The following is a 27,577-nucleotide window of genomic DNA, read 5'->3' as shown; positions in this document are numbered from 1 at the left end:
GGAGATAAGCATGCTGTGACTGCAAAATAAGGACAGCTGTCTTCTAAGCTTCCTTATTTTGGATAATATATTATATATATCATCCTGGGCATTCTGTTATATTACTTATTATCATTTAATTCTTTATTCTTGATTGTACAGCACAGCTACCACATTGCTCAGTGCATAATATCCTGCTCTCACCTACTTAGTAGTGACTCCAGAGTGCCAGGATTTTACTCACAAGGGTGATTTGACACACGATATGCGACACGGGCTATAAATGTTGGGATATTCTAATGATATAAAAATGTACTCCATGGCAACAGCAGGGGCTGTCCTCTTTTTCGAGGTTCGACTTTGCTCTAAGGTTCCATCTGGATGTCTGCTGACTATGCTAAATGACAATTTCACACAATCCATTTTAATGATTAGCAGGGTGGATCTTACTATTCTGGCAATCTGTAAGATTCTTCCCTGATGATACAAACAGTATGGCCCCCTCTTTAAAGATAAAAAGACATCAATATACAGTTTCAATTTTGGCATCCTCATGAGATTATCTGCTGTTAACAAAGTGGATTCTATCGGAAGAAGTAGGGCTGGGGCTGATTTCTTTCTGCCCCAGGCTGTAGATTGAGGCAGTCTATCAGTGATATGTCAGATGATTACACAGAGTGAAAGGACCCCTAGAGATGATATCCACTGGGGTGAATATTTCAAAGCCTTCTTCGCTGACATCATGCTTTTTTTTCCCAAAATGCAACACAAAAGGACAGATGACAGAACTGTAAGTTTAGTATTATTTTATTTTAATGCAAGGCCTACAACTTTTCTGTTTACCAATGTTTGGTACTTGAGACACTTAGAAATCATGACTGGGACTGTGGTAGCACAGTGGTTAAGGCATTCAACTACTGATTAGAAGTTTGAGTTAAAATCCCAGCACTGCCAAAGTTGCCCCTGCTGGGCCCTTGACAAGGCCCTTAAACCTCAACTGCTCAGTTGTTTAAATGTAAAGTATAATGTAAAGGCATCTGCCAAAGGATAAAGGTGTCTGCCAAATACCATAAATGTAAATGAATGGTGCTGCCTTTACAGTGTTAATGGTGCTGCCATTACAGTGTGTGTAATAACCGTGCATCAATCTTGTTATCCCTCTGTGGTGTATAACTGAAGGTCAGTTTTATCAGAACTTAAGTGGAACCTCCACTGCCATTGATGAGACCTCGTGATATAATGCATTAATAGTTTCACTGTCAAGCAAGTGTAAATTGAATAATTTGAATACAAAGTGAGCAACACCAGCAACACTATTTTTGGATTTGTTTATAAGAAAAAATACAACCTAAAATAACCGTAACTGATATAAGAAAGGGGTTTATTTAAAGGCAAGATAAACATTTGTGTATCTACAGTACATATTTATAGCTACAGTATTATTCCCTGATATAAAACTGCAGAGATACAGGGACACCCATTTATTTATCCACCAGCAGGAGAGGTAATCATACAAATAATTGAGTGTGGGGTTCCTCAGGGCTGCATGACAGGTCCATTAGGTTTTCTACATAAGCAGTTTAAAAATGGACTTTTCTGCTCAGCCAGTGACAAAGTTCTATGCTTATAAACAGAGACGCTATTATCACAGACTGGAGCCATCATCAGAGACGAACAGGAGTGGAGTGTCAACAAAAGTTTAGTGTCCACTCCAGGGAGGACAGAAACAGTGATCCTTAACAGTCTCTTTCTTAATGCAGTTGCACAACTGTTTCAACTGTGATTTAAATACAATTATAATCCCACATCAGGGATTTCTGAACCCAAAATGAAAGTACTGTACAGTTGTATAATGCAGTGAAAGGGATGGTTAGATCACTTTGTCCTGGGCATCATTTTAATCTCATTTACGTCTGAGACTAGCTAAATCATCACGGTTATATCAGACAGTAGCGATTTCATGCACTTGCATTAATAATCAGTGGTTGTCGGCTGGGCTGAAGTGGTTTTTAATGCTTGGTATTAAATTCTGTTGGCTCGTAGCTCTCAGGTCCATGCAGGCTGTGCTTTTACGTGTGGGCTGCCAGCTTCAAAGCACTCTAAAATGTGTCTCTTAGGACGTAGAGATGACCTCTGCCCACGAGTGCCCACAGTAGTATAAAATAGATAATCACTTCCATCCAAAGACAGTACAGTGAGTTCATCATGTGCTTAGGTCATACATCATTGGTTATTAAATAGGCTGTGAGTATTTTGTTGGGGGAAAAAGGAGCATGGCCAATAAACATCCTCAAAGAAATAATTGCTGCTCTCTGAACTAGAGCTTTGATTTGGTTTCAGTGATGACAGCGGTGTGGTAGCTTTCATACTACTACACAAATGGTTCAAAGTATCCACACTGTGCTTTAAGGAGGACATAACACACCATCTCACCCCTTGAAGTTCTGCTGATAATCAGTTCTTTGAAACTACCCCTAGATCTATATCATTAAATGATTGTCAAGACATTGGAATTCATTCTGCTAAATCTCCTGAAAGCTTCAGGGCTCTTCACCGTTGAGGAAGGAAAAATTGAAAGGAAGCTGTAAGTCAGTACTCTGTGGAGACTTGCGAATATGTGGTCTTTCTTCACATCGTGTCCTTACAGTCTTCTGAACTCATGCATGATTTAGTCACACTTCAAATGGTGCTTGCTTAAAAGAGACTGAAGAGCTTCTCACCCTGTTCTGCCCTTCTCTCTCAATTTTTTCCACTTTTTTCTCTCTTCTACAGAAGATGACATTTCATATTCTCACTCTATTGCCTCCTTTTATTGCCTATCATATTCTCCTCCATTCGTTTGTGATGTATTTAATATTCAGGTCCTTGGAGAGAGAGAATATCCATACAAGGTTATTCCTGTAGAGTAAGCACTAGCTCTTCTTGTTTACTGAGGAAATGTGCGCTTGTGTATGTGTCACAATTCATTTTAAACTCGCTCTTTTAGCCCGTGCAGAAAACCTGCATAACAGCTTCGTTTGGCCATACGTGGCACTACATACATGCATGAACGTATTTGTGAAATCTACTGTGTATAATCCATAGCAGGGTCACCATGCAAAGAGGGGACTCGTGTATAAAGGACATGAAGGGTGTAGGAGCTGACTGACAGGAGGACCAGTGAGAAGGCTTCCATGTAATTATCACCATGTGACCAGTTGGCTTTTAGGTTGCGCTCTTGTTTTGCCAACCAACTTGCATCCTCAAGTTGAAGACTGGTAATGCATGTGTTGTCAAAAAAACATAAAAACATAATTTGTCTTGATGTGTTAGACAGTCGTCTCAATATTCTCAATTATCTCCACAGTCGACTTGGACGGCGAGAGCAGAGTGCATTCATCCTGCTCCCAGAGGCTCCCAGGACTGGAGTTGCCATCTGTGCTCAATTCATCGTCGTCCTCCTCATCGTCCTCCTCATCATCCTCACAGGAGTCGTCCTCGCAAGACTCCACGTAGTGAAGACCCAAGGCGTTGATCCCAGAATCCTCTGAGCTGGATGGTGAGGAGCAGTGGTCCATTTTGGGACCCTTTTGGCCTTGCGTGGCTGGAGTTTGGGCTACTGGGGATGGCTGGTTTTGAGTGTGCTGATTGGGCGGCTTGGCTGGTGAGGCCGGTGCCCTCTCTCGAGGAACAGGCACTGCTGCTAGAGGCCTCTGAACGTAGCACATCTTGCCATTGATCCGTTTTACAATGTAGTCGTCGACAAAAAGGTCAGAGATGATGCAGAATCTAGGGGACTCTGGGCAGGGTGGAGCTCTGAATTTGGGGGCGGTCCTGAGGAGACGCTCAGTCAAGGAGATTGACAGGTTTATGGTGTCGGTGTGATCTGAGGGTGAGGCAGGGACTGGTGTGGTGGGAAGCTGGCACACACTGGTCATAGGCTGGTAGACATATTTACCTACAGAGAGAGAAACAGTAGGATCAGAATATTATAGTGGGATGAACTGTAAAATATTAACATATAGCATGCCATTTAATAGACATCAGAATATACCATATGTTAGCAAGGTGCTGGAGCAAAAAAGCCTGCAGCAGAAAAAATTGCATACATAGTAGAGTCAAGAAGCCATTAGAAGGCTCCCAAGTGGCACAAACGTTTAAGCATTCATCATAATGTCGAGAGTTCAGATCCCAACAATGCCACAAGTTCAAGACAGCATAAGTGGCTGTTCTTTCTTTATGGGAATAATGGTGTTGCTCTCCCAACAATACCCAATTTTAGGTTTCTCTTAGGTCATGTATACAAAATAAAGTAGCAGTAAGCACTCTCCTCCAAGGATGTTTAGCCTTCTTATAACTCTCCATGAGCAGCAATTTGAAAAGATCTACTTCTGGCTTTATGAGTCTCCAAAGGAAGCAAGATCAATCTTCCAAGTTGGTATATGGAGAACTAGCTAGTGGGTGGGAATTAAGTATGACTATATTTAGAGAAATTGGGTTAAAAAATAATTAGCACAGAGATAGCAGAGGAGATAACGAGAAGCATGGATAATGCTAATAAAAATTGAAAAAAAAAAATTATAATTACATTTATAAAAATATTATAAAATCTACAGGAATAATTGAGTTTGAGATCTAATGATAACTAAAGCATCAAAACAACTTATCTTTGATAAGTGGATATCAATTCCAATTAACATACATTGTCAAAAACTATTTTCTACTTTTTTAGTTTGCTGAAAACAGAAAAGAGTCACATTTGGGAACGAATATGTCTGGTTGTTAATCGGTATTTCTTATCTGTCTTTATAAAAATGTGTACACTACAGAACATTTTTGAAGTTCAGCAAGTTCTCAACAGAATGCCTTAGGGTTGTAATCCCATCTCTGTGCATTCGCTGTGTATTCATCTTTTCTTGTTCATCCATAGTGCATGAGTACAAAAATAACCATTTTGATCTCAAGTCCCAATACTTGTGCCGAAAGTAGCGTACAAGTTCAGACACGTTCTGAATTTAAGAACCAGACGTTCTTAGTGTAGCTGTGGCAACAGACCTCTAGAGATGTTCATAATAAGTTCTAATATAACATATACTAATAATTCACATGCCTGCTATGAACATAACTCATGTCAGTGTCTTTCATCATCCTCTAGTGAAGCAGAGAATTAAAACTTAAAGCATAGCAGTTTTATTGCATACATACTATATATCCGCTGTGTAGGCCGTAGTCTGTATAAATCCAGTATTCTGGATTTTCCACTTTCCTTTACTTTCACTTTCTGTACTAATGTCCTTTACTTCTGCACTTTCTGTCACTGCATGGAGAAACAATACGATGGTTACTTTTGGCAGGTTTGCTGCACGCATCACAAAAGTAACACAACAAACCAAAGCAATTCTCAGCCATTTTCAGATCTCTGTGATGCCAGAATATGAATGTGGCCACACAGTGTTTCCTACAGGGAACAAACGGGCTGCTCGCTGTAGAGCAATTGAGAAGGCGAATTAGCCGGAGCCAAGCATAAAAACCATTTCTATACTTTGTTACTACTCACATTTAAGAACCCTGTGTAATACAAATCCAAAAAGCCACTGGCAGTAATATTTATAATATTTACTACAAAATGACATATACTCCTTTTCAAGCTTCTTCTAATAATAATTCTGTGCCTGAATGAATGACCATGAATGGCTAGCTTTGCTAATTTGCTCATACAGCACTTGCTAATTATCTAAACAAATGATATATTCTGTCTGGAAAAAAAAACTCACACTGAACGTTTAATGACACATTTAATAAAAAATAATAAATTAATTTATATTAATCAGTTTTTCTTTTACAATCTCCATTTTGACACTATGTGAAGTGATCTGTAAACACAGAAGCTACTCATCTGTAGCTACCATGTTAGCCATGTATGCTAAGCTGATCCCATTTCTTTATTGTTTAAGTTATCCACAAAATAAACTACAATAAAAAGAAAATCCTTGTTAATCACAAAAAAAAATCTTGTGCAGACTAGGCTAGTCCTCACTAGTGTCCATTGTTAGCTACATTTCTGAGGTAAACTCTGCACTTAAACATGAGCAAAGCTTGACCTGGTTGAAAAGGCTGACTTTTTCTGCCATAATACCTTAAAACCCTTTTCTATTAACATAAAACACAGCGGAGAAACTCTGGAGCACTTCCGGCCATTCAGTTCTCTGCAGTCAAGCAACACACACTAACACAACACACACCACTTCAGCTCTGCTGATAAAAATGCATGCTTTTGTGTCTAGGACCGTTATCTAAATAATGATAGCTTTTACATGATTATGGTTAGGAGATATGACAGTGATGTCTAATTCAGGGGCAGAAGATATGAGCTGCCTGTATGGCTTTCTAGCTAGGAACAAAATTATATAAAAAAACAATAATCTCCTCGAGCTTCTCTCTCTCTCTCTCTCCCTCTTCTTCTCAGGTGAGGTTTTCCTCTTCAATAATCAACGATGCTGTTGATTTTAAACCCATTTCTTCCTCATGTGTAATCTCCACAGCCTATTTTTGTCCCTGATCCCCAGAGAATAAGGACATGAACAGCCAGATCTGCCTATTTGATTAACACCAGTTTTCCAGTGAGTCCAGTGAGAATCTCCTTTTTTTTCTTTAGAGAAAAGATAAACGAAAGGAAGACCCGAGCTAGTAAGATTCCTGTGCAGGATGCGAGACTCTTTTGTATCATGCATTATACTGGCTTAATGCAGGGACAAATTTTCTGAGCCTTGTGCAAATTCAGTCTCTGTAGACTCCTTTCCCATCTTTTGAAAATGGAAACTTTTTAGTCCAGGCCTCCTGAGGATCCCCCCTGCTGTGACACCCCTACACAGTGAAACACGCTAATAGATATTAGCATATGAATATGTTAGAAAGACGCTTCAGTTTGGGAAATTAAATTTGGGGATATATATAATAAATAATGGCAACAGTAATATCTGAAGACATTTTTGTGATACATAATACGCCTGACCTTATTTAACAGCGTGCCAGAAAACACTAGCGCAGCATTTAACAAGAAAGCAACGGGGTTTTAACGACATTTTTATAGAACCTCTACAAAAATAAATTATTCACCAAGCAGTTCCTAACAGCTGGTCCAAAAACAGATTTTAAAGCCTAATCAGGTGCTTTGCTAGGTCTGTAGTATTGTTGCTTCTGCCTGTTAATTCTCCACAAGCCTATTATATATTTGATTAAGTTTATATCAGTCTTTGGTAATAGGCATACAGTAAATATACAGACACACACATGCAAGCTGTAATTTGTGATTCAAATGTAGTGAAATGGTGTTAATGGAATGGAGTAGAAATAAGGAAAAGTAACTACAGTAAATGTATATGAAGTACAAAAACCAGGATACTTTTGGCTATTTTTACTCATGCATGTAGGTTTGTCTTGTAAGTTGGTAGTGATGCATGACAGGGAGGTTAGAGGTTTTGTGGCCCATTTTGAAACACACTCAACTTATCCATCAGTTTAATATGAGATGTAAACATGAACAGACGCCTGCTGCATGTATGCTAATGGTCAGCCACCACATGCTTGTGTAAATTAGTGTGCAACACACATGCACACATACTCTACATATAAACAGAAAAAGAACAAATTAAGAAAAATATAATAAAATGGAAGCTACAGTTAATAACAAATCTAATGAAAACGAAGCACAAGCTCATCTACAGGAGTCACATCTAGCTAACGTTAAGGCTAGCTAGCTAAAAAGTAGGTACATAGATACAGTACTAAAATCTAGCCATTATCCTAGCTAGCTATTAGCTTCATTTCGATGAAGAACCTTAAGAGAAATGTGTCCTTTTAATGTCCCTTGAAGTCAAAGAGAAAGCATGAAATAGAAACAAACACTTTCTGAGTCAATTCTTAACCACCTATCTAATTCAGTTAGGTAGTTACTTCCACTCCACCCATAACTCCTTTTCCTTCCTGATGAGGTAACGACAATGTTCAAACCAGCTTCTACTCTAGAGGCTGGGTCTGACTGAAGCATGTGAACAACAAATTAAAAAAAAAAAAAGTCATTTGTTTTACCCTCCATTAGAAGCCCAAATATTATGACAAGATTCAGTGTGCAGTGTCCCATCAAGATACATATTGATGTAGCTGTTACATATTAAATAATCACGCTACATACTAAATAGAAAAGAAATTTCAGCTATCGGGAAAGTTACCCAAATGAACTCCTAGGTTTTTACTGGAAGAACATACTTGTTATGTGTCAGTACATTAGTTATTCTAAAATATATTTAAGACTATATATAACAAAATGTAGTTTTAAGACTATGGTGAAAGAACTGTTTAGGACAATTGGTATTAATACTGCTTCATAAAACATGCTTATGGCAATGACAGTAATGATACTGGAATTTACTGGAATTTTGATATGAGACTACCTTCGACCATTAATCTACTTTTGTTAGAGACCTGACTCGTTGTTACTGATTGCAGTAACAATGGTGTCGGTTGGTGTCTTAACAGTACCAATGATAGCCATAATGTTTTCAAAACAAGTGCATTGTGATATAACATATCAGTTTTTGTCTATGATTTTAACTTCCATTATTCATTTTGGTGATTTTGCTTCTCTAAGACACCATCTAAATCTGTATATTAACTGTTGAGTTGAATCATGAGCAGGCACATCTCCAAACTGTGCTGGCATGTGACTGGAGTTGGGCCCTTGCATTAGTGCTAACCATGGCTTATAAGTTGTCACTGCATCAGATAAAAGCCCCTTTCAGCGCATTGATAAGAGTGCAATTGGATTTACAGGCTGCTGAGTGCTGACTGCTGTCTCTGATTGAACCCCCTGCTGGGATGTTAACAAGAACATTCATAATGCACTCAGCCTCTCAGCCACTCTACATCCTGCGCAGCTGGTTTGTCTTTCCATTTTAAAAAATTCTGGGCTTTTTTAAAAGCACTAGATGATGATGATGAAAGACTCTGACATGAGCTCCTTCAGGTATATCAGTAGTAATTAGACCACATTTCTACGGAAATGTCTAGAGGGCCATCAGCATGAGACTGATCAGCTGCCCTAAGAACTCCTGATACTCTTAAAATGAGTGTACACTACTCTTGGATGTACTGGAACAATGAAGAAAAGTTATCTTTAAGGTGTACCATGAAAGCACCATAAAAAGATGAATAAGAGATACATGTACTGAACTGAAATTATAGTCTTGTGTTATTCTGTTTTTGAGTTTTGAGTTTAAGACTAATTGGTGCTGTGTATGTATGCATGTGTTTGTACAAAGCGTACACTCCGGTTAAATGGCCATGCTCTCTGGGTGTGCCTGGGAAAAAGGAAATAAGGCCAACCCATTTCCTGTGGCCTTTTTCCCCAAATACACAGCCAGACTGAACGAGCATTAACCTCATTCATGACTACAGGATACAGAATGATTGAGTTTCTATTTGAGTTCATGTCATAACAGCCATCTAATCAACACTGTGGTCAGAAATTGTGTGGATATAGCAGGTGCAATTTCATTCAGTGTTGGTCTACTCCATGAAAATTGTTTTAATTAAGAAAAAAGAAGCATCGGTTGAAAAGCGGATAAAATGTAAGAGTGGATTTAGCCAATAAGCGTTCTGTGACTGGCCAATACAATCAATTTTATATCATGATATTTTCATAACCTTATTGTCATAAACTAATAAGAGTATAAATCATGGTACAGAAGTGAGATTTTCTCAATCTTGTGTGTTTGAATTGGTATTGGTATTGACACTTTCCTAGAGTATTTTCAAAGACAATAGGCCTGGTCTGTGCAATATTGAAGTTTCACCATTTGGACAGGAATTGAGCTGACACAGTTAGGCTGCTGTGTATATACAGTATGTTGATTAGGAAAGGTATTAAAGAAAGGTTATGAGGGTGTTGTAAAATCTCTGCTGTGATTATGTGGGATTACTGCTGTTTTCCCAACCAGATCTTTAACCATACTTTGAAACACCTACCTAGTTCCTGTTTGTAGGGGTTCAGTAACAATCAGTGTGGTGACAGGTATGTTTTATTAATTCAGTTTTTTTTTTTTTTTTTATGTGCTTTTAACAATGGACATTGTCCCATAGCAGAAATCTGGATGTAGATTTAGATCCCAAATGAGAAAAACAGAGCTGACAGTGGCTTGGAAAAAATTCCTGAGACAACATGAGGAAGAAACCTTGAAAGGAACCAGATTCAAAAGGGAAACTTTTCCAGATGGTGGAATTCTAATTCATTACAGTATACAGGTGTAGAAGAGTAAAGACAAACTCTCCTATGTGTGCTGAAAAAATGTTCACTATGAGTAGCATAGTCTTTATGATTACAGCAGCAGTTCTTAGGTACAAATCTACAGTATCTAGGTGAGATTATCTTCTGAAAAAAGAGAGAGATATGGATATAAACTGTTTTTTGGAAGTGCAGATCTTTAGGGTATCCATTTGGGACCATCAAGAGCAGCTAAAGGACACTTAGGATACAGTGGTGAACTAGCTAGCTATTTAGATAACATGGATGATTTTAGCTAGTGAGTTTCAGCCAGCTGCTTGGTTACCACATTGACAGTGTCAGCTAGCTAACTTGGGTAGATAAATGCTTAAAAATGTTCAACCCCTAGAAATACTTCTGTTTTCCTGTTTTTCGGATTTGGTTGTCTGTCACATCCAACAATGGAAAATGGAAATCCATTCTAATATAGATGATTTCAATGAAAGCGAAAGGAAGTAATATTTTAAAGCACTACACCAATAGCAGAGTAGTTCACAGAAGGCGAATGCATGGGCCGGGCTGGATCTCTGACAAAGAGACTAAGCTGGATTTAACAGCTCTGTTCCTTATTGACCCCAAAACAGGGCTTTAGTGAAGCAAGACAAAATGATTTCAGACAGATTATAACTGTAGGCTGTGGATTATAACTGACCAGAAGATGACACATGAATAAGCAAACTAGGAAGTCCAAATTTTGAATCTACTTGTCGCAGTTTCTAGTGTTGGCAATGGTGAATATGTCGTGATGGAAATCATTAGGAAGGGAAGTGCAGCTGTGATTGTGCTGAGTTTGCTCGTCTTCAGCATATTTTTGTGATTTGAATCAAATAATACCTAAGCAAAGGACTGCAGGGGAAAAAACAAGTGTATGTGTGCGTTGATATGTGTGTGGCTGTGATAACAGGAGAAGAGAAGTGACTGATTAGATGAGTGGAGTTCAAGATGAGCAGGAGGCCATAGGGCTGCTGCACTCCACTCCATTTCCTATCTCTCTCTGTTGCTCTCACTTTCCATCTTCTTCCTTCTTCAGCTGGCTCATGCCTTCCCTTTCTGCCCTTCATACCTTGCCCTTAATTTTTTCTCTCTTCTTCTTTCTCAGGATAACTGCTCTCTATCTCTTTCATTCTCCAGCTCTCTTCTACTCGTTTATAATTACATGCCGCACTGCTGATGTCTCAGGGCAGGTGTGCATGAGGAATTATGAGAGGCTGTAGAAAGGCCTGGTGTGGATCATTTGTCAAGATTAGAAAGACAAGGCCAAGCTCACTCCACACACCTCAGATACACGCTTCTTAAAGGAACAGATTATCCAGAATTTCAACATGATCTCACACTCGAGCCTTTTGAAAAACTGCCAAAAATAAAGCTATAAAATAGGTTAAATAGGGCTCGTATCCTTTCTTAGAAATTCATTTGAAAAATGAACAACAAAATCCAACCAAATTGCCTTGTTTGTTCAAATTTGTGCAAAATTCTCACGAGACCAGGTTTCTATAATTTTCTATTTACTATTAACATACTGATCAGCAAGGATGAATCTGATCTCTTATGTTTACTTTATTATTTGGAGCTTCATGTGCGACATTTCAGCAGTAATTAATCAGTAAGGGGGTAAACATGAACGCAAGAGTCAAACTCGTAGGAAAAATTAAAGCAGAAATCAGCTGGGATGAGACTAAGGACAATTCCCTTCAAATTGTTATCTTGACGACTGTTTATCCTCTGAAACATTGGCACTTTTTTGAGGCTTATTACATTAGCAACAACAGGGGAAGAGTCATCAAAAAGAAGAACTTGTCTGGAAATGAAGGAGCTGATGGCCTGCTGAGGAGGATTGATCAAATGAATGGCACAGTAGCTTATTGGATGTTATTTATGAACCAATCAGCATGACATAAAGAGAGATAAGGCATGTAATAATTAAACTAGGGTTTGAAAAATACCATATGAACACAAAGCATGAATATTACTCATGTAGAAAAAAAATGGTGGGTTCTTTGTATGATTAAAATGGTTCTTTGGATGTTTTTTTGGATGGTTAATAGTTTCTAAAGAGGTTATATGTGGTGGCTTTTCTGTTTGGGAAACCGTCTTTTGTTGTTAAACATTCAGGGGTTAGGGTTCTCTCAGAAAGACAAAACGAAAAAAACTTCTCCAGATGGAACCAGTAAACGTATGCCAATCATGTTCCAGATTTTGAGTGTAAAATCACTATATATCATGTAGGTGAAATCAAACGTCAATTACTTGTTAGCTGAGCTTCAGGAGAAAACTAAAGAAGCAAACATGTCTTGATTGAGTGAGTACATTTGGAGGAAAAGAAGAATGGTCTAAACATCACTGCTGGTTAAACTATTCCATTTAACCGTCTCTGTATTTGTGAACAATGTTTCGCTTTCGGTGTTTTCAACAATTCTGGTGTTTTCTGTGAAACACTGTCAGAAAAAAAGCCCTATATTGGCATACAGAATATTATTTCTTCCTTAATGCTGTTTCATTGTTCCTTTAGGTCTGATGATGTACCTTAAATCAGTTTTAAAGGTACAATCATGTGTGTCTTAAAACAGAGTGTTTAGTATCTTTTTTCCAGAGTACAAGAATGAACTCTCGTAGGCAGAGTGAAGCAGAGTTACTGTTACCACCACAAAGTTGATTATTTTCCTGTAACAGCACATCCCAAAGTCATTTATTCCTCTTATACAATGCTAATGATTTTTATTTATTAATGAATGACACGCTGTTTGTTTTATCCATTTATAGTAATGTTCATGAAAGTTAGTTCCTGTTGTAACTCCCAGTTTGGTCATTTGGAAATGTCCACCCACCAGCCAGCTCTCCCCATCACATGACAGCTACCAACCAGGGAGGGTGAGGGCTAGCACGTGGTTCCTCTAAGACATGTGAAGCCACCACATCTTTTTGAGTTCACAGATGCCCACAATTGGCTAGTGTCGTTCTGACTGACATGGAAGAGAGAGTAATGCCATCTCTCCCACCCACAGAGCACGCCCAATTTTGCTGTGGCTTCATCCCCATCATTTACAGTATAACAGCTATAAACTCTCTTGAAGTTAATGACAAAAAAATTCATCTTGTCATGTTATGGAGAACCCGGAAAGCACAACGTCCTCTGTCCCGATGACTCTCCCATCTCAGAAAGCTTAAAGCTTTTCCTCAGATTGTTACAAAGTGCTGACACTGTAGACTCCTTCCAATACTGCTAAATAAACATCTCCTTACAGAAAACTTCACCATGTCAATACACACATTTTTAATCCATTTATGTGGCATGTCCACCATTCAAGTCCCTGTGCTACGATAATGTATTAGAAACAATAACATATTAAAATATACACATACTACTGCCAGAGCTGCTGTTACAAATCAGAGCCAAAATTCAGTTGTGCGCTGTGGTTTACTAGGATTTTAACCACATGCATTTACACTTAATCAAACGTGTCTCCTGTTAGCCAGATTGAAATCCAATTGCTGTATCTTGAATAATATGTAAGTCAGCTCATAATGAAACAACTTTGTTTCAGCCAATCAGAAGACACTCAGCTTCACTGTAATGACTCAACCAGAGACACATACACATGTATATATTAGACATCAAAATAAGACAATCTGACTGGCTGGTGTGTGATGAACAGGTCACCAGGCAGATGGACAAACTACCGGATTCTCAACAAAATTACACAGGAAGGAAACGATCCACAGTGGCAAACTGACCCACAAAATATTCATCTCTTTTCGCCTGAAAATTGAGCAATGGATTTTCGTCACCAAGGACAACTGTTCAGGCAGTTAAAAGGCTGCTCAAACATTCAAAAACATGTTTCCAAGGGAAAGAAAATTGGTTCATTTTTTCCTTTAACGCTAACTGGAGAAGTATCAAAAATCAGCATTTAGAAACATTTTACTACGTCATGCAGTTGAGATTACTCTCTCTCTCTCTATATATATATATATATATGTGTGTGTGTGTGTGTGTGTGTGTGTGCGCATCTCTTGGAGTGTGCCCTGAGCTAAGGAGGGAGCCGTCAGTGAAATGAAAAGCTCGTTCAAGGTTAATTTATTCAAATCAGACCCCCACTGGCCCTGAAATATAAGCGGCTTTTAAAACGAAACTACATTCAAACCTTTTACCTTGGAGATTATTAGAGAGCAGTGACACTCCGTATAGTTACAGTAGAAGGAATGTTAAAAAAAAGAAACCTGTGAGAAACTACTGAGACCACAGGAAGATGGGAAAAATCCAGAAAAAGCACATATTATACATTTCACCTGGTCTAATTTTATATCATAAAGGCCTTGATTTCCCCCCATAGTGAAGTAAACAAGGCTTCAAAAAAAAAAGAATCAAAGACACAGAGCGAAAGAGAGAGAGAGCGAGCGAGGTGACAGAAGACAAACAGCACTGTATTCCCATGGGTTTGCATAAAACTCATCTTACAAAGGAGCCTCCTGAATTAAAAGCCCAATCAGTATTAATTTATTCAAGCACTGTAAGTGTGTGTGTCCACATGTGTGCTCAAGTGTTCAGGAAGCCTTTATTGGGCTTATTACAATTTCAATGCTGTATTCTGAATACGGAGGACTGCATATTAGTCATCCTACGCAGATGTCTTATAATTTATTTACCCAGATTCCCTATACTCAGGCATCTTCCTCTGTATATTTTGCTCTCTCTCTTTGAGGTGTAGCACAATGCCACTGTCTGTATCTGTTTAGTGCTCCAAATATTCACATCTGTATCCGAATTTAAACTTGAATTGGTCGTGGCCTAAACTGGAAGGGTTTTTGTTTGTTTGTTTTAATAAAACCTACCACTATGCCCCCAGTAATACTGGAAATTGAAATTGGAAAAAAAAAAAAAAAAACAGAAGTAGAAGTAAGTCTGACTCTTACAGTTCCTCAACCTCAGCTACATCTCTCGGGTTCATAACTGGTCTCAACTACAGATATCAGGGACTGTTTTTTTTTTTTTTTTTTTTTTATTTCACTCACTCAGTTATGTTATGTTTGTTTGCACCTGCCTGCAATATTTTCTAACAAATTTAGCTGGCTCCCAAAATATAAACAAATGAATAACCTAAATTAAACCATGGCGACCCTGACCAGGCAGTTACTAAGGATGAAACATGAGCGCTGTAAATGCATGTGGTCCCACAGATATCGATGCACACCTCTAGTCTCAACCAGATTCCCTGTGAACCTTTCTGGAAAGCTTTTTAAAAAATTATTTGTGTATATTTAGAACACATTATCTGCTCATTATGACTAGTGTACTTGTATGCAGTTATATCCCTACTCTGTATCTACATCACTATATGCTTAGTTCTTGCACAACCCACACCAGAGACTCCCAGCATGACTTCCTGGTAGATCCTCCATTTAACTTCCATTTGAAATCATGAGTAATGTACAGAAACAACAGAAACAACAGAATTTATGTTAGGCCTGTGCACCGCAATAAATGTAAGAGTAAGTACTACAGTGCAAGTATTCTGTAGAGATGCTCCTTCAGTTATCAGTATATCCTAGTGATCCACCAAAATGAAAATTCCTGACTGAAACCGAAAAACGCTCGTTGTCCATTTCAGGTAGACGTGTATCTGAAGAATAGTATCTACTCGGCATTGTACAACGAGGCTCAATATAAATACAACATGCTCAACAACAGAAATCGGATGGACGCTGTGCCATGACTGTACACTGTTCCTCCAAACGATATTCTCACAGTTGGTCTTTTGATGATGGTGCTGGATGGCTTTTCAGCTCAGTTTGGCTGTTGCAGATGAAAAAACCACATTGTAAAAGAATTCTTTGATTGTGAGTTGAGACTGGCGGTGTTACAACACATAATTTGATGTGTTCACTAGTGGCCAGTTTAGTGTCACTGCAACCAAAGACAGCCTACAACTAAGTTCTTGCAGTGTACAAATGTTTTGGTAAAACCTCAGTGTGAGCACTGTTAAAATGCTCATCTAAATGCCAACAATAGGAAGATGGCACAGGATGATGCGAAACTCTTGGTACAGCTACAAACACAGTAGTGACAATAGCGTAAAACTAAATATGCTAATGGACAAAATCAATTACCTCAAACTCAATTTTATAGATGTTTCTGTTTATGCAACAGCATTTTCTGCAGGAGTCCAGATCACACTGGTTGAGTACATAAGCAGAATGTAATCATTTTTCTAATCACAGGTCTATCGTAAGAGGCTCTGCATCGTATATACTCTGACATGGAGAACATGTGTTATCGTACAGTCTGGGATAGAATGACACAGTTTTTTTTGAGATCATTGTATATACTCTGACATGGAGAACACGTGTTATCGTACAGTCTGGGATAGAATGACACAGATTTTATTGAGATCATTGTATATACTCTGACATGGAGAACACGTGTTATCGTACAGTCTGGGATAGAATGACAGATTTTATTGGGATCATTGTATATACTCTGACATGGAGAACACGTGTTATCGTACAGTCTGGGATAGAATGACACAGATTTTATTGAGATCATTGTATATACTCTGACATGGAGAACACGTGTTATCGTACAGTCTGGGATAGAATGACAGATTTTATTGGGATCATTGTATATACTCTGACATGGAGAACACGTGTTATCGTACAGTCTGGGATAGAATGACACAGATTTATTGCGATCAGCTGAAATCGCTCCAAACTCTATAATAGGTGTTCAACTGGTGTACATCATTTTCATCCTCATCGAACCACTCAGTGAACCGGTAGTTAAATAAAGACATAGACTGGCTCAATAATGCACAGAGTAACACTAACAAGACAAACACGAACTGACAGTGGAGTGTGTTTAAGCAGCACAGATAATGAAACACAGATGAAAGACAAAGCGGATTTGGAAATCCCGTTCTGTAAGCTCCAGGGTGTGACAGTTACACTGTGAACTGAACCAGTTTTCCCTGTCGGCTTCACACCTTCACTACTGTAGTGTGATATTAGTGCCTATATGTCATTTTTACAAAGTGATGACAGCAGCGGTCGAATAAACATCCTGTCAGCTCTATGAGGCAGAGCCACTTAATAGCTGTAGCAGCTCAGCTCCTGACGTTAGAGCTATTATAGGAGTTGTCTTTTTTTCCCCTGCACTGACCTTGGGTCTTGGACATTGTCCATAGTAATAAAAACTGATGTTTCTGATAAAAAAAATGATGAAAAGTAGAAATAGTCATCCAAATAATGCCATGAGTAAGAATAAGAAAGTATCTAGGGGAAAGACTTCCAAATTATTAGGGGTGTAACCATATATAAGATTCAAAATTCGAATCGATATGATATGGTAGTGTCTCAATATGATGCATTTTTCAATACAGCAAAAACAAGCAGTGCCTGAATATGTGCCTTAGGCTTCTATTTTCAATTTATCAAAACATTCGATATTATAACAGTATCATTATATATATATCTTATAACAGCCAGGAAATGCTGCCTGAATGCAGCAGAGAGACTACTGTGTGTGTGTGTGTGTGTGAGTGTGTGTTCGTCCAGTTACCCTGGCCGTGACAAAAGGGTGAAGGGTATTTGGCCCCCATGCACCGGACCTTAAGGATTTGGGGAATTTTCCAGTACAGTATTTTCCAGTTGCTGCTGTAGCCAATGCTGTTTTTCACAAGGTAATACAGTACACTTGTACTAACACTCACCTAACAGCATGCTTAAAAGAAGTGTGTTTTTTAAACCCATGTAGCCTCTGCTGATTCAAGCTAAACAGAAAGCTGCTTCCTCAGAGGAGGGAGTGTGGCCTTGATTAAGTTTAAATGTTTAATACGTCTCGTTTAACAGAAGCAGTATTTTGTCTGTTGAATGTATTGTATCGTTTAACCCTTTCAAGTGCATTATAATAGACACAACCAACTGATTGCAACATTTTCTTACATTTGATGTGTTCTTGTAAGCTTGTGTTGTGGGGCAAAAGACGAAGTATCTAGAGATAAAAGTATTCAAAAACACATCTCAACATGAATTCAACTGCCTCAGGCCTTTTTTGACGTTAACATGACAGTGTTGGATTAGTAAAACTTTCAGGTGAAAGTGTGTGCCATGCAATGAGTCAAATAAACTGAAGACAAAATAAATATAGCTGGAGAACATGGTCAAACGGAACAAATAAAAGTTCTTTTTTTTTTATTACAAATGAACTAAGTAAGAGTGAAAAGTTCAAAGTTTCTTTCAATTACAGTTTGTTCAAAAAGTTAAATGTAGTGTTGATCAGTGTGAAAAAGCCAAACAAGTGGTTGTGTGTGGAATTGAAAAAGCATAAAAGATTGCTCTTTGCTATTTTGTCTGAACGGAAAGGTCGGGCTCGAAAGGCTACACCTGAATGTCCTGGGTTAAACGGTTTTTGCGACAGCACGCACTGACCTTTATGAAGTAAAGTGTTGAAGAAGACTGTAACAGAAAAATGAGGGTGAGTGTGGCTTCATGCCGCTGACACAGCCATCTGAACTTCCTGCAGTTTATTGTGCAACTTTTTCCCTCCGACATTCCTCAAGCAAACGCTGTTAAATGCACAGTGACGCAGTTTAAACTTACTGGCCTGATCACACCGTCTGCTTTACTGTGTAATATGTAATATTTACAGACATGCAATAATGATAATTTTATGTAAATGAACCTTCGAAATTTTAGGCGAACTTTGATATTTAAGACCAGATCCAAGTCATTGTGAGATTGTGGAGAAAATCAGGATTTACTAACATACTAACTGTGAACATAGCAGTTCAAATCTGAGAAAGAACAGATTGTTTTAAGAAATGTGGAAATGAAATTTATGAGAGTATATTTTCGGGAGAAAGTACCGACACTTCAGAGGGGTACTTCCATGTTTGGAGATTCAGCCCAGACAGGCTAGGGAAAGAGGTCGTAAAAGTGCTGTGGTATGCAATTTATGATCATGAGAACATATATACTGAGAATTAGAGGATGAGATAAGATGGGGATATCAAGTGTTGGTAGTGATTTCTCATTTTACAGGTGAATTTCCACCACAGGATATAAATGTTAAAAATTAGGCATGGAGGTGAGTTTCAGTAACTGTTTCAGAGCTGTGTTTTGGCAGATTTTCATTTCTTCCAGCCTTGATGCATTGCTCACACTCACGTTCACATGTATGGAGCATTTTTTCCATATTATTCACACTATTGTAGTCTGTTGTATTTTAAAGCACAACAATGTCTGAACAGTCCAAAATAGCAATAATAGAAAAAATCAATTAAAAAAACATTTTAGTGTTACAACCATGTTACAGTGTGACAAGAAATAAAAATGTGATGAAAATTTCTACTTTCTCCAGCAGAATGTAAGTTCAATCGCAAGTCAGGGTGAAAAGTCAATCTTTAACCATGTTATATTGTTTATGTTATAGTTATATTGCTATGAAAATAACAGTAGGAATAACACGTATAAATAAAAATATACAGTAAACAATAAAATAATCCGAGATTGAGACGTGTCAAGATGCAAGGAATGTAATATATTTACTTCACGTTAGTTCGATTTTAACTCGGAATTTGTGCTCTGCACTTAACCCATCCAAGTGCACACACACAGTAGTGAACACACACACACAGTAGTGAACACACACACACAGTAGTGAACACACACACACGGAGCAGCCTTTTTTGCTGTAGGGCCGGGGAGCAGTCGGGGGTTCGGTGCCTTGCTCAAGGGTCTCACCTCAGTCGGTATTGAGGGTGGAGGAGAGCGCTGCTCATTCACTCCCCCTACCTACAATCCCTGCCGGACCTGAGACTCGAACCCACGACCTTCGGGTTACAAGTCCGACTCTCAAGCCCCTAAAATAAAAGGCTTGTGCTTTACAATTTCTCTATTATATGTATTTTACATTTGTATTTTATGGCTTTTTATTAATGAACTACAGCAACGGAAAATATCTAACGCCTGCTAACTTAGTCTGCATTTTTAACATGGTGAACAACAACATATTACATTTATGATGATGATGAAACTTTTAAACTTGTGTTGAAACTGTCATGTTAATTTTTGGGGGGTTGTTGAAACTCAGATGTGGCAATTTATGCTCAGACTAGGCTAGTACAGAGCTTACGTTCAGCCGGTGCGTCTGGTGCCTACTTATTCTGGTACATAATAAAGTCATGTTGATGCAAAGACAATAATTCAGCGGTTCCCAATTCCAGTCCTGGCACATTAGTGGTTTGCTGGCTGATTACCAAAGCTTTAATGAGCTGAATCAGGTGAGATAGAGCCGGGAAAGCTAAAAAAAATACAGCTAATGGGTTTTTCAGGGCTGCATATCCATGGTGTTTTAAACACAGCCTAGTCTGCATCCCATCACTGTTTCCCCTTGGGGCAAATCGCTCTTGCCATCTTAAAGGCTAGTCCGATACTTTATTAGCTCCAGTGGAATTTCTTTCACGAGGCTTTGGAGGCCTGAAGGATAGAGTCAACATCAGTGTAGACTTATCCACAAGGCATTGCAGTCTCATGCATTATCTTCAAACAAATAAAGCATGAAGACAAAAACATGCTTAATACAGCATTCTCTTTTCTTGTAATGGAAAAACAAAGATCAGGGTGAGTTCAGGTCATTTTAAACTTCCTGCAAATTATTGTGTAACTTCCTTTCACTGAGAAAAACAAATGCGGTTGAATGCGGCGGCTTTGAGACAGTGAGTCACAGGCAGTGGCAGCATTCTTACATTATAAATGATGAAATATTAAAACATAATGAATGCATCTTAAGAGCAGCGTAGGTGTGGGGAGTTAAAGCCCGATGAGAAAGTCTAAAGAGAAAGTGAGAACTTTTTGTTGAAACAACTGCATTGGCTTCTGAAAGTTTCTGCCATGTAAAGCAATAATGTCGATGAACAGATAGCAAGGTCATATAGGGCAGGGGAATTAAATAACTTCAGAGAAATATTACTGAATAACTGAAGAGGAATTAAATAACTGAAGAGAAAGAGAAAGCTAGCTAGCTTGCTAACTAGGACACCTTGCATTTATCAAAAGTGTTAGATGGCATGTTAGCTAGTTAGCTAGATACTTTGGATGCTTGCGTCCAAATCTGACACACTCCCCTAAGTCATGAAAAGAAATTGAAAAGTGTCTCAAAAACACCAACAGGAGTTTTAGCTATTTAAATTTTCCTCAGAACAGAAACTATTTTAATTCATTTGGCCAAGTAAACAATTAAAAAACAACGCAAACTACTCCTGTCCTCAAGCTAACATTAGCTAGGAACTCTTCAATGGTGGTATTAGCATTAGTAGGCTATCTAGCTAGCTGGATAAAGGAATAAAATGACTAACTAACTCTAAAATCCAAAACTAGAATACTCTGTATTAGCTTGAATACAGATATGTGGAAACAATCATATATAAAACACTTGCTTGCTATATTCACTTCATGCTAATTTTATCAAAAGAGCGAAAAGAAGAGAGGCTGGTACGGGAACCTGTTTATAGCTGCTATAATGTGAATGAAAATAGGAACTAATTTGATTTGCGGATGTTCTAAAACATTAAATTAATAACTTTAATGAATAGCTATTAAATTAATAATTATAATTGTTGACCAACTGCTGTGGTATAAGAGGATTAAGACATGTCATTAGAAAATAATCAACTTCAGAGTTGGTTCGATTTCACTTCAAAATTTCAAACTATCACTGTAACTGTACTCCAAACCTTGTGATTTTTAATTGGTCACGCTGACTGAGCCAAACGTACATTAAAACAGGAGAGAGAGAGAGAGAGAGAGAGAGAGAGGTTAGCATGTTTCCTACACAATTTAACTGCCACTTCTCAGATTAATAAGTGTAGGAGTAATGGCAGCACATGGGGTGAGAGCAGGAACAGTTTGCATGGGAGTAAATTAAGTGCTTTACTGCAGAAACACTGTCCTAACTCCTCATCAAAGAATCAGCAGCAATGAGGACTGTTCCAGCGCAGAAAAAAAAACTGCTGAGTGACCCGATTTTTCTTTGCTACTCCCCCAGAGGCTTGAGCATCTCCATATTACAATTTCTTGTTTACACATCCGACTCAGTCATTCTCTCTTTCACTAATATACACACTCGGAGATGTTACTACTGACAAGAATCTGAGAATCTGCTTCCTCTCTCCAAGTCACATGACCCCTGTTCCCCTTGGTGACAGGCACCATTTAACAGAAGCCTGTTGTTTATAAAGCAGATGGGTTGTGATCCTGACACCGCCTTCCCGAGTATAATCAACTCTCAATCGTGTCACACTTCTGTAAAAATTAGCTCTCAGTCCAAAACAGCTCAATAGGTCACTGCTTAGACTGGTGGATTTCAGTCCCAGTACGTGGATCGCCTGCACTCACACACTCAGCTCATAAAAGATTGAACAACTGCCTGATGACTCGCGTGTTATTATGCACAATCCAAAAATGAACAGGACACTGGGTACAAAGAAATGAGATTAAGATGCAGTGATATGGGGTGTTAAAGCAGTTAGCTCAGGCCCGAGGGAGACATTCGGGATTTGGTCCCGACTTCATTTGTACCTTCCTTCCTGTACGCGAGATCTAGCTGTTAATTCCCAGTTGCCCAGTTTAATGGAAGTGTTTCTGTTCTCTACCAAAGATGCTAACCTTCCCGTACTTGCTGAAGAATGTCCTTCTGCTTTCTTTTTATGGAACATTTCTGCCAATTGATTTTACATCTGCTTCCTATTTGAAAACTCTACTAACCTTGGAGTTTGGCAACTACTAGTTTAAAAAAGAAGACAATGAACATGTGAACAAAGAGTGCTTTCCGGTTTCTGTGGGCATGTAGCTTTATTTTTCTTCGCAATGTCTCTATACAAGTTTAAAAAGAGGTTGCATCTCACAGGATAAGATGAAACTATGGCTATAACTGCAGGTAGGAACTAAAGTTGTGAGTGAGGATCTGAAGAAACATTGGACCACTTGCCATAGGATTGGTCTGAGGAATCGCATCAGACCTAATTTACACAGAATTGAGAAAATCTCAAAGATACGCTGTCACAGTGTCTCTTGTCACTGTTGTTAAAATGACGACTCACACGTACATTGAAAAACGAACAGTTTCCTGTCACTTTGTTGCCTGCTTTTGTGAATGTAGGGTAATGCTTGTGCTTAAAGTGGTAGCTGATTGATTACGTTATTGTAGAGATTCACGAAATGCAATGATACAAAATTCCACCAAAAATAAAGCTGAAACTGAGGTATGCAAAACTACGCTAATGAATACTACATAGCATGACAACATGTTAAACGCTAGTCTCATTTGTTCCTTTATGCTCCTTTAAAGGTCCAATAGTTGTTTTTTATTCCTTATTTGTACAAATAACCTGGAAGATATGTAAAACATGATAAAAAAAAAAAACATTGGGTTAAGCCGTGGCCTTAGCAAAAGTTTACTAAGTCGCTAAGAAAACCCATTTCCTGTCTGGAATACTTTTTGTGTTTGGATGCGCCTCCTGTCAGAAATTTTTTTAGACACCATACAGGCTATCTAAGATCCTGGGGGTGGAGCCTAGCGAACTTGGTTGGAATTATTCAAATGTCAAATCCATCTAACCGTTAGAGACCTAATCTTAAAAAAAAAAAAAAAAGGCTAATTTTACCTAATGCACCTTTAAGGAGTCTTTTAGCTCACTTAGCTCATTTTTCTTTAACAGTGAGAAGTGTGTTTAGCTCGATCTGTAAAAAAAAAAAAAAAATCTTATCTTTAACAGTGAGAGCAGATTACTGTCAGCCCTAATGAGAACGTATCAAGCTATAGACACCTTATCTCACTGTCTTATTACCTATTCATTACCAGTAGGAAACACCTCTGTAACTACATCACATGCTGATTCCATCGTGCTTATTAAACATTTGATTGGCTTCAGATGAGCCTGCTTGTATTGATTAGATGAGAAATGTCCTCCTAGCAAAACAGCAATCAGTAAGCAATTACCAGCATCATGACTCATTAATTATTTCATCATGAACTAATTTGCTGTTTGGATGGAAAACAGATTACGGCTTATTTGAAATGAATCCTTGATGGTTTGGACGGAGTACGTCAAAATAGAAAAGAATTTTAACAAGATTTCCGATTGGTAGAATGAAATCTGTTTGCCAAGGATCCACTATAATCCTCTGACAGTCATAGCAGCCATCTGTAGCCTGTAATAAGAATATTTTCAGTAATGCGTTCAGCAATTTGGCAACAAATAAAGGACTTTGCTTTTATCACATGGCTTAAATTAAACTAAATGCTTTTATCAAATGGCTTAAACTAAATCAGAAGACTCCCTGGCCTACATGCTGGTCCGCCGTAATGTTATGAGGACCCTAATATATAAACCCGGGTTTGGGTTTAAATGATGTCCCAGTGGGCACAATAGTGAAAATGATTTTATCATTTATCTTGCCAGGCATTAAAGGGAATCTCCACCCCGAAACACATTAAATACTTTTATACTGAAATATCTGTGATGTGTTTATCGATTCTGGTGTTGATTAGTGCTGTATTCTTGTTATTCCTGTGAGAAGTCAGAACTTGTCTGCCACTCTGACATCACAGGGGGATATTGCTAGCACAGTTACAATGGTGTTTAATAGGAAGTGAAGTGCTATCTTGATGAGGTAGGAGATAAGCCAAGGATTTTTGCTTAGTTATTCATACAGAAGAAAAGTCTGAAGTCTAACAGCTTGCACTGCGAAACAGCATCAAACAATGAATACTGCAGTGGAAGAGAAACATCCAGAAAAAAGGGGGCCAAGCAAGATTTGTTATCCTACAAAAATTTATCCTCCACCCAAAAAAACGTAACATTACATTGTAGTTAGTGAGACATAAACATGGAGGACTTTTGGTCCAAGCAAGCACTTTCACACCTCACTAATCCTATACAATCTATTAGTGTAAATCTTGCTCGATCTGAAATTAGTTGTGTAATTGTTGACTTCGTTCAACTCTGTTGATGGTTGTGTTTGACGGGTGTAAGCATGTTAAGAGGGAGGATACTAGAGAACCCGGAAGAAACCCACACTGACATGAGAGAACCTGCAAAACTCTACAGACAGCAACCTGAGTTCAGGGTTAAACCAGGAACCCTAGTGCTGTGACGTGGCAACACTATCCACTATGCTACCATGCCTATGTTCTTGTATGGAAAAATACACTATATGGCCAAAGTATGTGGACACCTAACCATCACACCCATATGTGTGGGCCTTCCTCAAACTGTTTTTCATATAGTTGGAAGTACACTACTGTATAAGATCTTGCATGTCTTTGTATGCAGTTTCCCCTCACTGGAACCAAGAGGTCCAGACCTGTTCCAGCATGACAATGCCCCTGTGCACAAAGCGAGCTCCATCAAGACATGGTTTGCCAAGGTTGCAGTGGAAGAACTGGAGTGGCCTGCACTTCAACCCCACTGAACACCTTTGGGATGAACTGGAACACTGACTGCACCCCAGACCTCCTCGCCGTACAGCAGTGCCTGACCTCACTAATGCTCTTGTAGCTGAATGAACACAAATCCCCACAGCCACACTCCAACATCTAGTGGAAAGCCTTCCCAGAAGAGTGGAGATTATTATAACAGCAAAGGAGGACTAAATCTGGACTGGGATGTTCAACAAGCACATATGGCTGTGATGCCATACAGTGTATTTTGACAAACACTAGGCTTGTACACAGTACTACAAATGGTTCCTGAAAGAGCTTGTAGAGGTTCTTTGTATTGCAACCAGTTAAAAAGTGCCTCCAGAATAATAATCTTGTTGAAAAACGAATGGGTTCCAAAGACCTAATGTCAATAAGGAACCCCTAAAGGTTCATCTTCAGAGTGTATGATACTGGATTTTTTTCCCAGGGTGCTAGTATAACGGGCTAGTTTCCGGGTATGCTGTGCTACAGGGCTGTGAGGTGAGGTGTGTTTGGGGTGGAGTACCGGTGTGGTAACGGTGTGAGAACTTACAGTGACACCAGCCCAGGTGGCAGCACCAGTGCAGCTTGAAGCACTTCCCGTGGCTGTGCGTGGCGCAGATGGAGAGCCCGTCGCACGGCAGGAAGTCGGGTCTCCCCGCGCAGCTCCGCGCGAGCGCCTGCGCCTCGTCCAGCTTCCCGCTCTTCGCTCCTCCCGACGCGGCCATATCGCCCGCGCGCGCGCGGCGCCCCCGCCGATCACAGCCCTGATTCCCGAGAACGCATGCGCTCCGAGGACCGCGAGTGCGCTGCGACTGCTTACACGATACTCGCGTCGACGAAAAAAGTCACAATACACGCGAAAATTCAGTGTTTTGTATTATAGAAATAAAAAAATATCCAAAGTAACTCCTAATGGAGCTCAGTGAAGAAAAAGCATCCCGTGCGCGCGCTCGCTCGCCACCTCTGTCTGTAATGGAACTGTTTTTTTTTTTTCTATAAACATTTACATCATTTCCTGCGGTGGAGCTTTTACAGCGTCTCTCCCTCGCGCTTTCCCGAGCAGCTGCTACAAATCCACTCAGTAACGATGGCGGCTGCTGATGTGGAGAAGCAGACTCTGTCCGTGTTCCTCCTCCTCCTCCTCCTCCTGTCGGGGTTTGTGCTCCCGCTTCCCGTCTCTGTGCGGTTCTCTCCTCAACTTTCCGCCGAACCCGCGCGCTGAGGGCGAGAGAGTCTGCTTACTGTCGACGTACACTGCTATAATCTCTCTCTCTCTCTCTCTCTTTCTCTCTGTGCTCAAGCACTCTTGCACGCGCTACGAGAGCCACCGACCGTATCACACCCTGCACGCGCTCCTCTTTCTCTCTCTCTCTCTCTCTCTCTCTCTGTCTCTTGTGTAAGTAATCCTGAGGTCTCAGCTTCATACAAGCACGAGAAACTGATTTGTGGAGATATCACTTGTTATGATAAATAAATACATAAATAACTTAAATGCACTGAGTTCTTGCAAAGTGATGGAGAAATGAAAAAAATTAAAAGACAAAAAAAAGTGGGTGGGTGAAGAAGGCAAGTTGAAGAGAACCTCTCATAAACTTCTACTGTGAATAATCTCATGATTCACGTGTGAAATTTACACGTGTTTTTGTTTGTTTGGTTGGTTGGTTGTTTAGAAAGTGCACATAGTTTCACACAAATATGTTTTAATTTTCACATTTTTTACATGATTCATTTATTTTCACTTGATTTTTACAGATGAGTTGTTGATTTTCACGTGTGGTTTTTACACGTTTTGATTTTCACATGTGATTTTTACACCTGAGTTGTTGATTTTCACATGATGTTTA

General features: G+C 39.1%; 1 protein-coding gene across 1 annotated transcript; it reads right to left on the bottom strand.

Annotated features, from left to right (window-relative positions):
- Positions 1-1,343: 1,343 nt before the first annotated feature.
- Positions 1,344-27,099, bottom strand: c26h3orf70 (chromosome 26 C3orf70 homolog). The gene is made up of 2 exons (XM_026932241.3): positions 26,284-27,099; positions 1,344-3,916 (listed from the first exon to the last, which is right to left on the bottom strand). Exons 1-2 carry the CDS (start codon positions 26,456-26,458, stop codon positions 3,288-3,290), a joined length of 804 nt encoding a protein of 267 aa, XP_026788042.1. The 5' UTR covers positions 26,459-27,099; the 3' UTR covers positions 1,344-3,287.
- Positions 27,100-27,577: the final 478 nt, after the last annotated feature.

Source organism: Pangasianodon hypophthalmus, chromosome 26, assembly GCF_027358585.1.
Source record: "Pangasianodon hypophthalmus isolate fPanHyp1 chromosome 26, fPanHyp1.pri, whole genome shotgun sequence".
Classification (NCBI taxonomy): Eukaryota; Metazoa; Chordata; class Actinopteri; order Siluriformes; family Pangasiidae; genus Pangasianodon; species Pangasianodon hypophthalmus.
The sequence above is the reverse complement of the archived record's forward strand: the minus strand, read 5'-3'. Positions and strand labels throughout refer to the sequence as shown.

What these genes read in the sequence shown, in the direction of transcription:
- c26h3orf70 (XM_026932241.3), bottom strand. Translation starts at nt 26,458, where the DNA reads ATGGCCGCGTCGGGAGGAGCGAAGAGCGGGAAGCTGGACGAGGCGCAG. An exon ending in CCACCTGGGCTGGTGTCACT is followed by an intron (nt 3,917 to 26,283) that starts GTAAGTTCTCAC and finishes CTCTCTCTGTAG; the next exon opens with GTAAATATGTCTACCAGCCT.